At 42.8% G+C, this 15662-nt stretch overlaps 1 protein-coding gene across 3 annotated transcripts in view; it reads right to left on the reverse strand.

Moving 5' to 3' along the window:
• Positions 1 to 15662, reverse strand: part of ogfod1 (2-oxoglutarate and iron-dependent oxygenase domain containing 1) — a 116852-nt gene that overhangs the window by 59683 nt on the left and 41507 nt on the right. For all 3 annotated transcript variants that reach the window (XM_048262444.1, XM_048262443.1, XM_048262445.1), the window contains exons 7-8: positions 1390 to 1518; positions 1163 to 1276 (exon numbers count right to left, since the gene is read on the reverse strand). In XM_048262444.1, coding sequence (XP_048118401.1) covers positions 1163 to 1276; positions 1390 to 1518 — 243 coding nt within the window. The remainder of the gene's footprint in view (positions 1 to 1162; positions 1277 to 1389; positions 1519 to 15662) is intronic.

Consider the following 15662-nt stretch of genomic DNA (forward strand, 5'->3'; position numbering starts at 1 on the left):
TAAAGTTACATGACGATGCACTTAGCCCCCGCTATGCCATAATGTTGACGCTGATGAGAAAGCATATTACTGTCAAATAACATGATTTTATGACTACAAATTAAGATGAACCATAACTAGAAACGATGTAAAATATATATTACCTCAGTTTATCCAGCTGTGTGGTTTCCAGTCGAGGTAAACTCCAACGGTGCAGGTGGCATCTGGTGGTCCATGTTAAAATGTATGACTGAAGTGAAAAGTTTTTTCACGACTCATCTTCAAGTATCCAAAACATTTCGCGCCATAAACCCTTTAACCAATCATATCAAATTGAAGCTTATGTTGTCAGCATTACGGGGAAGATTTCAGAAATAAAATCAGTCATTGGACAGCTGAGATATTAGATGATTGGTCATCGTTAAAATTTTAACGAAATTAGAACGGTCGGGCTTGTAAGGGTTAAAGGGACACCAGGCAACGTAGACATGTTTAAAAAAAAAAAAAAAAAAAAAAACGGCAATTTAAATTGTGAATTTCCAGAGCATGTTACTCCACACTCAGCAATCGACTCCTACGGACTTTCCCCTGAACATGGCAGCAAAGATGGCAACATTTCCGGAAAGGTACTGGCTTAATGAAATTCATTCTGGACTCTCTATCCGACCACATACAGACCTCGGGATACTTCGGTTTGGCTTTTGGGACCCTCTACTCACTACCACGTAAGTGTAATGTTGTTTGGAACTGTAGAAGAGGTATAAAAATAGCGTTTTGTAGCGGCGAAATGACATGCCCGCGTCACTTCCAGGCTAACGAGTTTTGACAAAAAACGGTAACATCGAACTTTCTCAAAACACATCCGAATGACATGATTTGGGTGTCAACTCAACGTATGTACATCATCCATAAATTGATCTAAAGTGCATTTTACTCCGGATAATTCCTTTAACCCTTAGAACCCCCGTACTGCTGATGCACCCTTGGGAAATGACTAACTTTAAGAGACTTACACTTGTTGTCCAGAGGTTCCGCTGGTGTCTATCGAAAGGGGAGGTTTATGGGATCACACTAAGCTAAGTGGTTTTGTAAATTTGTTTGTCATGTCTTGGTGTCAGGGTAATTTTTTTACTACTTTTTACATTCATGTAAACTGCTTGGAATGGAAGCGTTAGCAACATACCTGTAAAAAGTTTGATAAACAAATCTCTGAGTTCTCCTGAAATTCCTGCTGGACTTGAATCTGGTAACGATCTTTCATGTATTCCTGATTGATCCACTTATGCAGCATTTTCTCCTACAGACACACACACATAATTACAACAGCCTGGCAAAATTCCAAAGCACAAACACAAAACATCACAAAGCCTCAAAGTGGTACAGATTAGACAATAGATTTTTGTCACATACATCACCCGGGGTATATTTGTGACGAAGGGCAGGAGGTTCAATGTACTGAGGAAATCTTGGAAGAGAGGGTCCATGAAACCAGCCACTCAAGGACATACGGCACTTTTCGGATGACAAGACTTCTGAAACCTTAGTCACCACATGGACATATAAATTAGAAAGGAACAGAAGTGAACTGCCGAACTAGATAACTGGGGGAAGGAAAGGCACAATAACTTTAAATGATTCAGAATAGCACAAGGTTCTGAACAGCAACCCGTATGTACAATATTAAGACTCAAGGAGATCCAAGTGCTTGTTCTCAAATTTAGCACACTCCTCAAAAGTTTGTAATTCATGCAACATTTCCTTGTATTTTAAGTTTTATTTAAGAAATCCATTAATATAGCGAATGTATAGCATTAACTGAGACAAGCTTGTGGCATCGATAGATACATCCAGATGCTCTCACAAATACAGAGGGCATCGCTTTCAAATGACCACTTCAGGTCACGCAGGCGTGACGCTTTAGTACCACTTTCAGCCACTGTGCGTCGCTCTGCCACTGTACATCGCTCTGCCTGCCGCCCCTTCTGAAAAAGCAGGAGACTTGCCGAGAGTAATCCCAGCCTAAGAATTCAATAACAAAATTAATCATGCATAATTAAACATTACCTCGATTTAGGCTACTTGGGTATGGCTTAAGGCTTGACTACACGGTGGTAACGAAAATCAAAATCGAAATTTGCTGTCTACATTATTGTCAGTGTTGGGGGGTAACGCAACTACGCAAATCAAAACAGTGGTGTGACAATTGAGCCAGTAGAGAAATAACTGTTCAGAATTAATCTGTAGCCTTGGGTAGGCTTCTGCAGAAAACAATGTTGTTGCTGATTTAATACTATCTGGCGAAGTTTTCAATAGAGGCTTAGACAACTATGACCCATGTTTTGGTTTCGTAAATTAATTTGCCCTACTTCTTGACTGCAATGTAGTCAATTGACTGCTTGACATGTCATTTTTATTTTTCTGTACAATAAACAAATACATCGGCTTTATGCCGCAGAATTACATTCATATTTGGCTGACTTCTGCAGACGCCAAAAAAAAACACTGCCAGGCCATCCTTAAAAAATATTTTCGTTTGTCGTGAACCTGACCGACCCTGTCAATTTAGAACCGACCTAAATATTTATTTTTTTTCCCTTTTTAGTCCGACCGACTTGCCGGGTTGTAAACTTCATGCTAAGACCGACTTTTTTTTTTTTTACTCTAAACAACCAATACAAATAAAATACTATTTATTTTAGTAGGCCTAAGTATTGTGAATATAAATTGCCTACATACAAACGTAGGCTCTTTTAAATAAAACCCTGTGGCGTCATCTCTACACCATTGGTTTACGCATGTCACACTATCACTTGCCTATACACTTCGTTTCATTCACACAAACATCTCGACTCAACGCTTATTACTTGGCACGAAGCTCTGGAAGAACTGTGCCCAGATCTTTTCCCATTCTTTCTCCCCTCTAGTCTAACGGTGACCGTGTTGAAGAATTGAAATTGTTTGTGGTCTATTCAGCATTTCTCAAAATATGGGCTTAACCCAGATTCGAACTCTTGGACAGGGGACTGATAACTGCTGCGTAACGGCGGTTGTCATCAGCCGGCCTTAATGCACTGCGCCACAGAATTGACGGCGTGGGTGAATAGGGATAAATAACAATAGAGTACACAACTGTTTTACCAGCACATTTAAATGACTTGACTAAAACCGTGCATAACTGAAGGTACACCTGTTATCTGAGCAGTCTGTATGTCCTCATTTTGCGAATGCGAGGACGATAGGAGTCTGTTGCATAGATGTCCGAGTCACGCATAATGTTTGAAAACCACTGGCTCATAATCACAATAATTTAACACACGACAGTTGGATACTTCATCATGTTCCCATGCCTACATTTTGGTGAGTAGCATAGAGATTGTTAAAACAATAAAGTATGGCTCTCCGTCTGGGACATCGAAAACTTATATTTTTAATAGGGTAGACTACCGTCGGAGATGCTGACTTGCAAAGGCCTCGGGATAACACGTTATATCCACTATCATCAGTCAATGCCTCCTTGATCAAAGTTCGGAATGAAAGAAAAAGTTTGAGAACCACTGGCTTAACAAGTTACCTGCAGTCCAGAACACACAGAATATTGCAACAGAAAGTTGCCTTTATAATCAACTACTATTTGTTCCAACAGAATTCAAACAAACCCTTTATAAAAGTGAAAAAATGAACAAACGAAATGATTCCATAAGAAGTAAAATAAAATACTGTTACTGTAGTAACTGTATCCCAAGCTTCAGCTCCCCACGTCTGTGACAGGCAGACGTGACACCGCTAAATTCTCAGCTTGTTTATACCCCACACTGAACACGTAAGACCGCTAGGCCCATCACTGTGGGGTGCGGTACCCTAGCCTACTCTCTGGGATTTAGGTCAAGCATTATAACCATACAAATGTTTCAAAATGAGTAATTTCAGCTTTGTCTAACTTGGCCATTGTAGGCTACGTAAAAAATAAACAAGTAGATATTCCCTATCCAATGATATCGGCAAATGTTTGTTTTCCAAAGTAAGAATTTCACTTCACCATGCACCTTCGACAATGAATAGCTCATTACACTTATGTTACTGTTGAACGTAGGCCTAACTGGTATCATTACAAACATTATTCTGTGTCCTAAAAACTGGCATTTTATGGCATTGTGTCATGTAAGGTCGTTAAAAAAATCTAGAGAAATGTGTGAGGTGGTCAGCGGGGGACAATTGAGACACACATTGGATTGTGTTATTACTTGAACATTCCACACTATCCACAGCTGTGGTATCGGGGGCAGGAGGATTACTGTTAGCGCAGGCTTTATATAAAATTCTTCAACAGAAGGCCTGCCTCAAATGCAGGCTTGCCCAAAATAAAGGCCTGTGGTTTGCGCAGCCTACAGTAAGTAGGTTAAATAACAGACCCGCCACAATGTGCGGTATGATGATTTTTTACGAGCAAGATGTTTTTGTTGCCCTGCATGTTCTTAAATAACAATGATCAGCCTAATATTCGACCATTATTTTGTGTAAATGGGCTAGGGTTAAACACCAGGGGTCATATTCACAAAGCCTTTTATCTTACCACTAGGAGTAGGCAACTCCTAAATAGCAATAACAGATTTTAGCTATAGGAGTTTCTCTTATTAAGTTATTCACAAAAGCCTTTCAGACCTACTCTTAGTAAGGGCTAACAGTCTAAGAGTGAGTGAGTCTTCATTGCTATGGATGACGTTATTACTCATGCACGAGCTTGACTGAAGTGACCACCTTGATTGGCTGATGATTGTAATGCGGGAATGATTCCAAACACCTCCCTTACGATGAGTGGCAGGTGACAGGTCTGAGAATGTGTGCGCTACACAAGGACGGAAGATGATGAATAACTGAATAAAAAGGCCTGGCCTAAATTAATCAAGAGTAAGGCAAAACAAATAGCCTAGTAGCCTAATGAAACATCTGGATTGATGTAGTATCTTTGTAACATTATTAAATTAATCTGTTACTATGCCTATACCTACTTTTGCAAAAGAGAATATTTTAATCTGATTCACAATAATGTTACATTTAATTTACATGTTGACAATGAGTAGCCTAGTTTTGGTTGTTGTTAGTGGCGTTGTTGCATGTTAGTTATGCCTACAATGCAAAATTGCTTCCTCACGATTGGAAGCTCCTGTAGCCGCATAGGATTTCAAAACAGGCGAAATGCCACAAAACCGGTTTGTGAATAGGTCTGCGAGTTAGGAGTCCTCTGGACTTCTTTTAAGCCGTCCCAGCTGGTGGGAAGGTGTGATTTGTTGGGGGCAGGGCCGGATTAACTGGGCACAAATGTCTGATGGCCCCCCTGCCCCCCAGTCAACGTGAATCGGCTATATCGTGAAGATTTTTCTTGCCAACTAAGGCACGAGCGCATCTGTGAGGCCAAGCCTCACCAAGTAGCCCGTTTGTTTACAACTAACATTACATTTAACTAGATGTACCGCAGAGCGGTACAAAATATGACCGCGGCCCAGTCCAGCACATTTTTTCCACGCCATCCATGTGGGGTTACATGCCCACCAATTTTTTGCTTTTTAATTTTTAAGGCGAGACACTACAGGTGAATAGGGTAACATTTTTAACTTCCAGATATCAACATGAAACTTCACAAGTGGATTAATCACATTAATATGAGAAAAAAATGTATTGCATTTTTTTTGTAATGTTCTGTTAAAATATGCTAATTAGGTAATATCTAATTAAATATGCGCTAATTTGCATATATTTTAAACCTCAAAAACTAAAAATTGGAAAAAGCCAGGTTCAAAATTCCCTTTTCATGTTGTTCATATAGTAAGTTAAAAGATATCTACAGAGGGGATTATGGATATCTCATTTTGTTTTCCAGTAAATCAGAAAATACTGTCAAAAGCCTTAAAAATCGGATTTTCGCCTTATTTTTAAGAACAAAATGTCATACAAATCAGGATTTGAATGAGATATCAACAATTCCCTCTGTAGATATCTTCAAACTAAAGTTAGTAATAAGACTGGAAAGTTTGGTGTATGTACGTGCTATAGATGTGGAGTTTTCGTACATGGAGTGTGAGAAAAAACTAATTTTGAGAAATCGGCCTTTAAAGATTTTTATGGCAAAATTCTGCAAATTTCTATTAAAAATCACAATTTACAGACAAAATATGACTTTGGATTCTAGTAAGGTCAATGTATCCATGTATGATATCCAAAGTCATCAGTGGATGCTATTCACAACACATGAAAAATTGATCATTAATGACATCAACATTGACTATGTAATTCAATCTCAGGGAACACGACAAGAACCAACCAAAATACAACATGACAAGAAAGCCAACCAAAACACAGGTCTATACAAAAACTTATAAACAGAACAGACTGCACTGGTTGTAACAGGACACCAAGAACAAGACCTAGGTGCTTAGCTCATTCCTGCACTATATGTGGGGCCCTCAAGCAACTCTTGTTGGTGCCTTTTAATTTTCTTTGCTGGCGCTTAACAGACTTACGTTTACGCTTCAAACTTGCTGTTTGAACGCCGTTGGCCTTTGACACTCTGAGCGCATCTGTTTCGGAGATTGTATTAATGGTAACCATAGTGCTCTCCAGCCACAGATTAGCCATCACAGAAAGCATGGCAGAGGCCCCCTCATTAAAAGTAGCTATAGCCATGCTTGCAGCTGCTGCCACCCTGCTCTTGCCCACAAAGACAGTTTTTGGGCAGCAGGCCCATATAACGGAATTCAGACACTCATTGGCATTTTGGGTACCACCATGCTGCATCCGTTGCAGCAGGCTATCGCTAGACATTCTGTGGTAAACTGGGATGAGCTTTTGTCCCACCTCCCGAGATAAATAGTTTCTCACATGTTTTGTGTGGCTCTCAGGAGTCTCACCACTTTCCTCAGCTTTCCTATACCAACACCAAGAAACACTGCACATGGTATGTAAGGGGTTGTCATCAGATGACATGCAATGAAGGAGACCAGCCCATATCTCCGCTTTCATCCTGTCCAATGACCCTTGATTATTTAATATTGCCCCCCTGTAATAGTTTTGTAAGTTTTTACACTTGTTGGCTGTCAGCTTTCCCACACCCTTGCCTCCCAATTTCTTCTCAGCACTTAATTTTCTGAGCGCTGTACCCATGCGCTTATGGGCATGATTAATGCACTCCAATTTAACAATCTCATGCCCAGGGTACGGGTTGAGTTTAGTCACCTCCTTAAAAGCTGCACTATCTCCATCTGATAGCATTTCTGTGTATCGCAGCTGGTGGCGACTGACCGACCCACATTCTCTTTGCTGCCTCCTGTTCCATAGCCTTCCTCGAGCCCATAAAGTTTTTAAAGCAGTCACTGTGGGTCTCCCTGCAGCTGCTGAATTCCTGCTCTGAAATCTTACCCTCATTCCTGGCATTCTCCTTTAGGGCACAGGAGTGACAATATGAAGACAAAACTTCTAAGTCAATGACAAGGCCTGTGAGAATGTCAATACAAACACCGATTCCATAATAAGAGGTGAATCCACGTTTCTGCCAGGTGCCATCAAAGGAAACCCCTACAGTATGTTGATGACAGCATCTGCATCTTCCCTCAGCAACCCTGCCAACTCGGCATCAACATCAGCATAGGCCTGCCTGATCAGCTCCCTGGTCTTGTGCAGCGACTCCAGGCCTCTCTCTATTTCCGCCACTAAAATATAATGTATCTTATAAACAGTATAAATAACTGTTCATTTGGTTGGGTTTTACTTTTACATTATGCACAGTGATTTTCACTTGAGTGGCAAAAACTCCAATTTGTTGGAAAGGACCAGAAAGGAGTGAGTCATGTAGTCTATATCAGCTACTTAGTCAAGTGGACAGTAAATAAAAGACTAAAGAGAGGTCACCGCTACACTATGACATCATGTGAATGGGAGAATAGTTATGGTTTCTTTTTAAATAGTATACTTTTTTTTCTAGTAACACAGCAGAACATGATAAATCAAGACTTTATGTGTGTGTTGGTCAGTGTTGGCACATGTGTGCAAGCCTCTCTCTCACTCTCTGTGTGTGTGTGTGTGTGTGTGTGTGTTCCCCTCTTCATATCTTGCCATTTGAAAATATTCCTCATCAATGCCCTGGCAACATAACCATTTGCAATGGCTGTATTAGGCTATTCATTCATTCTTTCTGCCATTGGTGTGAAAATGCCGAAAACTGAAACTGACCAACAAACACCACAGTGTGAGATGACACTTTATTCTATTACTATGACTTATTCCTATTCTGTTTCCATAGGTGAAGGGCAGGGATCCCAAGCACCTTACTGATCTTCCTGAGAGCTGCATAGCCCATCCCTAACTCGTGTGCCAAGAGCACCATTCTGGGTTGACATGCCCCCTTAAGACCAACATAGAAAAAAAAAGGTGGACCTCCTAGGCCCTACGGTTCTCGAGATATTCACAGAAAACTGTCTCCGGCCACCTACAGGCCAGTTGGTGTATAGTAACATAAATTAATTTATTGTGTGGCCCCCCATGAATGGAATTCCACAAAACTTGGTGTGCATTCAGAGGGTGTCATAATGATCCTACACTTCCAATTTCGTGCAGTTTTGACCATGTTAGGTCACAGATACCTGCGATTACAACACCTCATTTTTACTTTTTTGTGTTTAACTAGGTGGCGCTATACATGAAATGAGTGGTTATGGAATGGGTTGACATGGCCCCTTGAGATCAACATCCTAAACCCTACGGTTCTCGAGATATTCACAGAAAACTGTATCTGCCCTACCCTACTTTTGGGGGGTCCAGTCCAGCGGGGGGGCTACAGATCAAAACGAAAAACGATGGTTCCATGCTATCCATGTGGGGTTACATGCCCACCCACAAGTTTCGTGTATCCCGGTCTTTCAGTGTCCCGGGAATCCTTGACGGAAATTTGGACATGCGAAAAAAAAAAAAAAAAAATCTGACTAAACCTACATGACCGCCGCTTCGCTGCGCGGCGGTCATAATTAAACTGCTTATAGGCTATGCCGAAATAGTTTTCAACATTTTGAATATTAGTGTCGGGTGAATTAGGAAATGTTCTCAAAGTAGCCTTATGGCTAGCCTGGCTAGCGCCACCACTTCTCAATGAGACGTGGTCTGGGAACCAAACGTTCATTTTCTCGTATTTGAAAAAAATGCCCAGATCCGTTTATTGGGTGCCACGGATGTCTATCAAATGCGTCTGTGCATAGCTCATCATCGTCTTGCTTTCCCCCCTATTCTGTGATTGGTTCCCTATCTCAGGCGAAAATTTGCTCCATGGTCTCCAGGCTGCCTTAGCAGCGTGAATCAAATCGCGCGCAAGGCAGCATGGGAACACCCAGGCTACCTTATGGCTGAAAGCTGCTTGGGATCCCCTCGTCAAGCAATATAACCATACAAACGCGCGCACTCATTGTTTCAAAAGGAGTAATTTCGGCTTTGTCAGAACTGAGCTGTGGACGACACGGCACGGCATGCCCAATTGAAAATAAATTAACCCAACGCAGCACAACACAGACCCCGCTTCTCTCGCGTCAGTCACTGACATGAACGAAACACAGAACCCGCTTCTCTCACGGCAGTCACACAGTAGCCTAGAATAAATGCATTGGGAAAAAAACTTCCCCATGACAAAGACATCGTAAAACACTGAAAGTTAATATTTTGTCACTATAACATACATCTGTCTTTTGTCAAATGTGTTATGTTCCAAGAAGCCTATAGTGCGTAATTCTGCTTCATAAAGTTGAACAAATACATTTGCTTATTACACAGAAAAATATAAATAGCCAGTTAGGGTCTACAGTGCAGAGTTGGCAAGTTATGGTAGGCCAACTTGGAGTGAACATACAAACAGGGGAAATTCTTTCTCTAGTAGCTGAGTAGCCTCAGGTGCGCATGTAGACATAAGGCCGAACATGCAAGCGCCAATGAATCGTGCTCTCACGACAATCACGCCGTTAAACTTAAATAGGTTAACATCACTCTAAGTTCGCCTTCAAGCAAGGAAAACGATGATTTGAAGACATCTGTTTCGTTGGAAGGGCAAGGGGTAGCAACAGGGCAACACAGAGACAGGCCTGATGGCAGGGCTGTTATGAGAGTATTAAAATATGGGATGTTCTACGGGAAAACATTAAAACGGCAAGACAGCGGGGGGGGGGGGGGGGTTGGGGGAGTTAAAATACGTGAGAAACACGGAAAAAGTTGGCATGCATTGTTTCGGTCCCCGTGCACAGGGATTATTTGTCATATTATTAAAATGATTATTTGTGAAATTGTGCAAACAGGCGCAACACATTTGAAAAGGAAGGACTGGTAGCATGCAAGCTCACGGGAAAAATTTATTTAAGAACGTTATTATCACAGTGTGTGGCTGTGGCTAAAGCAGCTGGGCGGAAGACAGCGACAATTGGCAGGAGGGTCATGTCTTTTTAACAATTCTGTCGGAGGGTCATTGAACAATTTCTAGCAGGCAAGGGAGGGTCATGCAACTTTTGACTGAAGCACTCAAAATTCCTCCGGTGGCCCTTTCAATAAAAAACGAACAGTTCCTAGATTGCTGCTGGGCTATATGTCTTGGTTCATGTCTGTTAACAACTCATTGCCATCAAACGCGTAGCCTGTCTCGCGGTTGCATCCATTACAAACAAACATGCAATGTGAACGTGTGGGATTGGGAAGAGCACTAAATGCTCTACTGAATAAGCACGAAGTCAAACCTTTAAATGAAAAACACTCTTTAATAATCAAAAAAATAAACCGCTAATGAAGTAAACTTGTGACCATCAAAAATCTTTTATCGCCTGTAACTCCGTGATAACAGGACGTAACAGGAAGGCATTTGGCTGAGCAACGGAGGTTAATATGCTCTATATTTTGTCCAAATGATTTCTGTCTATCATCGTTGCACTCGGAGAAAACCAGAATGTTTAATTTGTCCTATGTTTTCTTCTCACGGGCTGCAAACGGGATTCACTCGCAGTTAACCAAATATTTCTTTATTTGGGCAGGGCAGGCATATTTCTGGATATTAAATTATTTCTAAACCAGTCTGCTAAAGTCTGTAGTGAAGTCTGTGTAGGGTTTTCCAGGCTCCATTTCTTTTTACGAGACACCCTGCTCACTTGAGCCATCTACCGGTTGTTTGGGTTGTTGTAGCATCTCACTGGAAAAATACAAATTAAAGTTGCGTGATACCGTGTGATCCCACGCGCGGACCACGAGTGAAGCTGGCCAAGTCGACGCACTGCCCACTGTACATTTTTCAGGAATTACTTCCTACTTCGCCTATCCTTTACCAACTGATAATAAACCGTATCAGCTGAGCACCTGGAAGTGTAAAACGTGCGTCACTGTGAACGCCACCTAAGTATATTTTTCTTGCATGTCCAGATAAACAGGCTTATTTAACATTGATCTGAGGGGTATTTCACAAAATCTAGAAAAGAGATTAAGCTGGAATTGTTTGGTTATCCTGGATGAATTTAGCCTTGACTCGATTTCACAAAAGAGATGGCACATAAATTACCATGGGGATTTATTCTCGGCACCTAGTCTGTTCCCGACCTGGCTAACAGCCAAGCTTAGTTAATTCTAATGGTAATTATGTTGTCTTATTGGTTTAGCTAGCGGTCATTCAAATCAGACCTCTGTGTGAATTTTTAAGGAGCTTTATTCCATTTATACACTATTTGCTAAATGTAGTCTATTTGCTCGCAAAACAAAACAGATTGTCTGCCTAACTGTGATAGCCGTATAATTATTAACATACTCGTTGTTTGCTTCTTTTGTTGATGTTGACGTAATGAATAGCCTGCTGTACTAGTTGATTGAAAATGGAGGGGCAATTTTTCAAAGGCGTTTTCAACTAATTCAGTTATAAAGCCAATATGAAGGCATACAGAGCCGTACTATGTGCATCTTTGCAGTGGCAAATGCTTTCTTAATGACGTCACGTGCCGAGATAATAAAGCACTCACACGTGAGTGCATCCGTAGATTTGCATTCAGTTGGTCAACCATGCCTACTTTCGCTGTTTTACAGAAATAGCAGTGTTTCATTGTTAGTCTATCAAAAGCGGTTGTTCACTTTGTGTGAATGACGATATTTTCTGCATTTTGCTAATTCCAATTTCAATTCAATTTCAATTTTCAATTTAATATCACTTATAGAGCGCCAAAACATTACACATGTTTCATGGTGCTTTACAGCGTGTTAAACAATCAGAGATTCCAACAGTAGGCTTTTTGAAGCAGAAACGAGAACACGTACACATCCTGAATTATTTACACCTGGCTTGACAGTTGGTCCTACTCATCCTGGATTGGCATTGATGAAACGTAATTGGTATTAATGAAACGTGTTGAGCTAGGATGACCAGACAACACTATGTCAAGCCTTACTTTATCACTTATCTTGGATTTCTTAATTCTGCCTTTGTGAAATACCCCTCAGGGCATATTGGAAGAAATAATAATTTGATCCTAAACATAAGACAGACATACATTTTAACATTTATACTTTAACACCTGAATAGGCCTACACATCAACCACAAAATATTCTCATTTCTCAACTCCCCACTTCTACCATATCAATGCTGGTGTACAAAAGGTCCAGGACTTTTATCTTGCTTAGTTCAGGATTTGTCATCGACGGGATAAATGTATTGTTCCAGTTGTTATCCAGTGTCTTTTCCTTTGATTTAGAGTAGCGCCTATGTCATTGCCAATGGACAAATGTGAGAATGCACATTGTTTATTTAAGTGATAAGTTTGCATATGGCTGTTCATGACTGTACTGCGGTATAAGTAACCAACGACAGAATTACAGTTTGTGAAGTTGTGCGTTGATGATCCAAAACCACACATACACATTCATGTCCAATTTGAATACAAGTGACATCATCCCTCAGCCTCCTGTCTCCGTCTCAACATTTCTGTGCTTCAACATACATCCTGGCCTTAAGCAGTGCTCTGGCCGGCACTCTAGATTGAGCGTGGTGAACACCCAAACAACATCATACAGTCCTTTCCAATTTATCTTTACCTCACCTACATTAATGGTCCATCGAGCCGGACATACATCGCACTCAACCTAGATCGAGATGGATGTTCAAGATTTTGAAGCCTACGGTGCATGACCCCGGCAGGGATGCTGCCCTCCACCACAGACGTCTGCTACATGATGAAGAGGCGCAGCTAGCCCACCAGCTACATCAAGATGGAGAACAGTTACGTAATTATCTTACTCCTTGTCATGCACCGCATAATGCAACTCCCCAAGCCACAGTCTTCAGAACAGAGTTAGAGGAGATTCAGCATGAGCAGCTCCTGCTGCAGCAGTCCTACCAGCGCTTGTCAGCAGACCTAGAAGACTTAAGAGCAACATGCGCCGACTTGCTACAGTCGCAGCTACTGCAGCAGGTGAACACTGTGTGTGCAGCAGGTGAACACTGTGTGTCAGCCAACAGAAGAGGTGCACGCCCATCATTTAGATCCAGCCAGCGAGGAAGATGATGAGGGAAATAACTGGCTGCCACCACGTTTTGGGAGAGGTGATTCATCACCCTCAAACAATCAACCTGTCCTTGAGCGCCTCAACAGGCTAATGAGTGAACTTAAAGTCTTGAAGGATGAGACTTTAGCAGCCAATCAGAATCAGTAGTCACCAGGCCAACCGCTACCAGCAGACCCAGCCCATGGGCCCTTTATAGCTAACTATCATAAAAGGTACCTGCGCTCCTGCTATTTCACTGCCGCAGCAGCCTGCCTGGTCAGGTTTGGCTCCGCCTCCACCAAAGTTTACCTCCACACCCTATGCAGTGCCTTCAAACCCTTATGCTTTCTGCTCTCGGCCAGCCCAGCGTCCGCCACCTCCTCAGTGCCCCCTCTACGCGTCAAGGCAGTCACCAGTGTACTCTAGGCCATCCTATCAGAGCACCAGCTTGGACGGGGCCCACCTCTCTCATCGAGACCCTGGTGAGTTTGCTCATCTCAAGATTGCCCTAGAGAACTCGTTTCCCCTTGACAGCACTGAACTGTAAGTACCAAGTCTTAATAGACCACCTAAAGTTGGAGGAGGCCAAAATGATAGCTGATGCCTACAGTATATCCACTCCCAGACACCCTTTACAGACACCATGATGGCCCTGAATGAGAGGTTTGGACAGCCACATCAGTTAGCCCTCAAGAGAATCACCACAGTAATGGATTCACCTGACATATGATGTGGGGATGTGGCCGCCTTTGATAAATTCTCACGTCAGATTCAGTCATTGGTGGGGATGTTGAAGACGCTGGGGCCCGATGGAGAGGTGGAGCTACAGTGCGGTTCCCACATCGCTCGCCTGCTCAGCAAGTTACCTCCAGAGCAACAAGCCGACTTCCGCAGGTGCATGTTCAATCAGTCTGGGAACAGATACACCCTTAACCACCTAGCCACCTGGCTGAAGTATGAGTCTTGGTGCCAAGACTTTGACAGCCAGCTATTCTCCAGTGGGCCGAGAGACAATCAGAACAGCCTAAAGCCTGACACGCGCTCTGGAAAACACTCCACACAGTCACAGTGCTGCATGGATCCGACAACATACCTGAGGAAGTGGAACCTCCAAGTAACCCCCCATCCAAGGTCAAGGCATCGCCTTACTGTGCCTTTTGTGATAACCGAGAGCACCACCTAAGCCAATGTGCGGCCATCAGCAAGCTCAACAAAGACCAGTTAGCTGAGTGGATAAAGGCCAATAAAAGGTGCTGGCGCTGTGCCCGCTCACACTACGCAGCACAGTGCAACTTGAAGAAGCTGTGTAACCTGTGCCAAGGTCGCCATCTACGAGAATCTAAGTTCTTCACAATGTTAACACAGGGCAACAGAGAGGACCAACACGATCAGTGGTGTGTCAGGATGCCGGTGAGAATGCGACAGGGGTGTTATACCTCGACCGATCAACAGAAGGCAGCAGGGTCCTATTAAAAGTTGTCCCTGTGTTCCTCTACCATGGTGACCGCACCCTTGATACATATGTGGTGCTAGATGACAGGTCTGAGAGAGCGATGTTGCTGCCGGCCGCCACTCAGAAATTAGGTCTCCAAGGCACTCCTGAAACCCTGCCTTTACGCACCATCAGACAGGATGTGCAAACGCTCCATGGTACCCGTGTATCCTTGGCCATCTCACCCAGGGGTAGGCCAAAGACTCGGTATCACAATCACCAATGCCTTCACATCAACTCGCATTGATCTTGCTGATCACACCTACCCAATAGAATCACTCTAGAAGAAGTATAAGCATCTGCCTGGGTTACCCCTCCAGCCTTTCAAGAAGATTCGACCACTGCTGCTTATAGGCAGCGACCACCCACACCTCATCACACCCACTGAGCCTGTACGCCTGGGGCCCACAGGTGGTCCGATTGCTATCTACACCAGGTTAGGCTGGACGCTACAAGGTCCCTCAAGTGTCATCTGCCAGTTGACCAGCCCACAGCAGTGCTTGGTAACATCTGTCCCGCCGCAGGTGAGCGAGCTGATGAAACACGTTGAGAAACTCTGGCAGGCCGACATCATACCCCTCAGTAGCAGCAAAATAGTGACACGCTCCAAGCAAGATAACTTAGCACTCAGCCTGCTAGAAGACAAGATCACCTGTGTGGATG

Source organism: Alosa alosa, chromosome 14, assembly GCF_017589495.1.
Source record: "Alosa alosa isolate M-15738 ecotype Scorff River chromosome 14, AALO_Geno_1.1, whole genome shotgun sequence".
Taxonomy (NCBI): Eukaryota; Metazoa; Chordata; class Actinopteri; order Clupeiformes; family Clupeidae; genus Alosa; species Alosa alosa.